A 1,581-nucleotide genomic window follows, 5' to 3' on the forward strand; every position below is an offset into this window, starting at 1 on the left:
TCTTCCTATGTGGCTTATCAATGGCATGTTTTGTCCCTCTTCACTTCACGGCCCACCCACAAGGGTTCGTCTGCGTGTCTCTCCCTCTGTCTGTCTCTGTGTCTGCCACTTCCCCCTCTCTCCGATAAGGACACAAGACATAGTGGACATAGTGGATTAGCCCCATTTTGATGATCTCTTTATATAAAGGGTAACCCATGTGAACCTTATCTCTAAATAAGGTCACACTGTAAGGTCCTTTGGGGCTAGGATTTCAACAGATGAACCAGAATGTGGGTGGGACATAGTTCTCCACATAGACACAAACAAAGGTGGCCAGGTCAGTAGGCTCCCAGGGCTAACTGTGAGGTATTATTCTTTAATGCTCCTGACGTCACAAATGCATACTGGGAACAAATGAAAGATCCATAGTGTGACATTTGACTGCCAACCAGTATTGGAGGCAGTGAACAGAAATCTACCCTCTAAACGTTCTTAAACTGGGAAAGGGCTCCCCAACATGTTTACCTAAGACACCAGTTTCCAGCTTACTAGGCGATTTGGCATGGAGGACCTTTTCTCATAAACATTTACAAATATTCTGCTCGGAGACGAGGTTAATCAGTAAACCGTACAACCTCTGGCCCCTGTCACTTCTTACCTACTCTTCCTTCTCAGTTGCCGCGAATAAGCCCAGGATGGTGATGCAGTTTCAGGGCTTAGAAAATCCAATCCAGATTAGCCTTCACCACAGCCACAGGCTGTCAGGATTTGTCCCCGACGTGATGAACATGAAGCCCTCTAAAGGTAGGAGCTTACTCAGAGCAGTCATTGGGGACTCTCCTAGCGCGCTGGGGAGATCTGGGGTCTTCTGTGAAGGGTGAAAGCCATAGGTCTTTGCCACAGGAAGCCCAGACAACCTGGGAAGACTGGGGATGGGATTGTGCTAGGTTGATTTTTGTAGTTCTAAGCACGCGAGTATCTTCTTGGGATATCAGGCCAAACTGGCGTTATCTTTTCAAGTCAGTCAAATGTTAGCACAAATGTCAGCGGACACTGTAGGAAAAAGGGTGCTGCTTAGCGCCGTGCTTTTAGAACGCTGAGCCTCAGCCTCATTGAATTCTGACGCTTGGTCGGTGGCTTGGGGCCAGCCTGAGAAACTAGAGTAGATGAAAGCAAACATCAACGTACCTACCGAGAAGTAGAGATAAGCCTGTTTCGTGGAATTTTGAGTCAGTCACATATGTGGAAGTGTGTGTAAGGGTCATGATGAAAAGCGCATTGTGGACTGCGGTATGCGGGAAAAAGTCATAACCAGAAAAGAAGAAATACCAATCTCATGAGCTAGTGTTGCCGCAGATTCCTCCTGGCAAATAAGAGAAAGAAAATGAGACTTGGGTTTAGGATATTTATTTTCTCTGAACTAAAATATGCTTTATAATGACAAGACAGGATAATATAAATATTATCTTAGTATTTTTCTCAAAACATAAACTCACTTTTTAAAGTTTTCATTAAAGAATTAAATGCTAAGTTCGAGACCAGCCTGGTCTACAGAGCTAGTTCCAGGACAGGCTCCAAAAAGCACAGAGAAACCCTGTC

The 1,581-nt window shown here is 45.0% G+C and overlaps 1 protein-coding gene across 1 annotated transcript in view; it reads left to right on the top strand.

Annotated features, from left to right (window-relative positions):
• The first annotated feature begins 676 nt into the window (after positions 1-676).
• Positions 677-1,581, top strand: part of Nr1h4 (nuclear receptor subfamily 1 group H member 4) — a 44,988-nt gene continuing 44,083 nt past the window's right edge. Inside the window, exon 1 of the mRNA XM_005358194.3 lies at positions 677-786. Within this exon, the coding sequence (XP_005358251.1) occupies positions 678-786 (109 nt within the window). The 5' untranslated portion in view covers position 677. The remainder of the gene's footprint in view (positions 787-1,581) is intronic.

This window comes from Microtus ochrogaster, chromosome 24, assembly GCF_000317375.1.
Source record: "Microtus ochrogaster isolate Prairie Vole_2 chromosome 24, MicOch1.0, whole genome shotgun sequence".
In the NCBI taxonomy this organism is placed as follows: Eukaryota; Metazoa; Chordata; class Mammalia; order Rodentia; family Cricetidae; genus Microtus; species Microtus ochrogaster.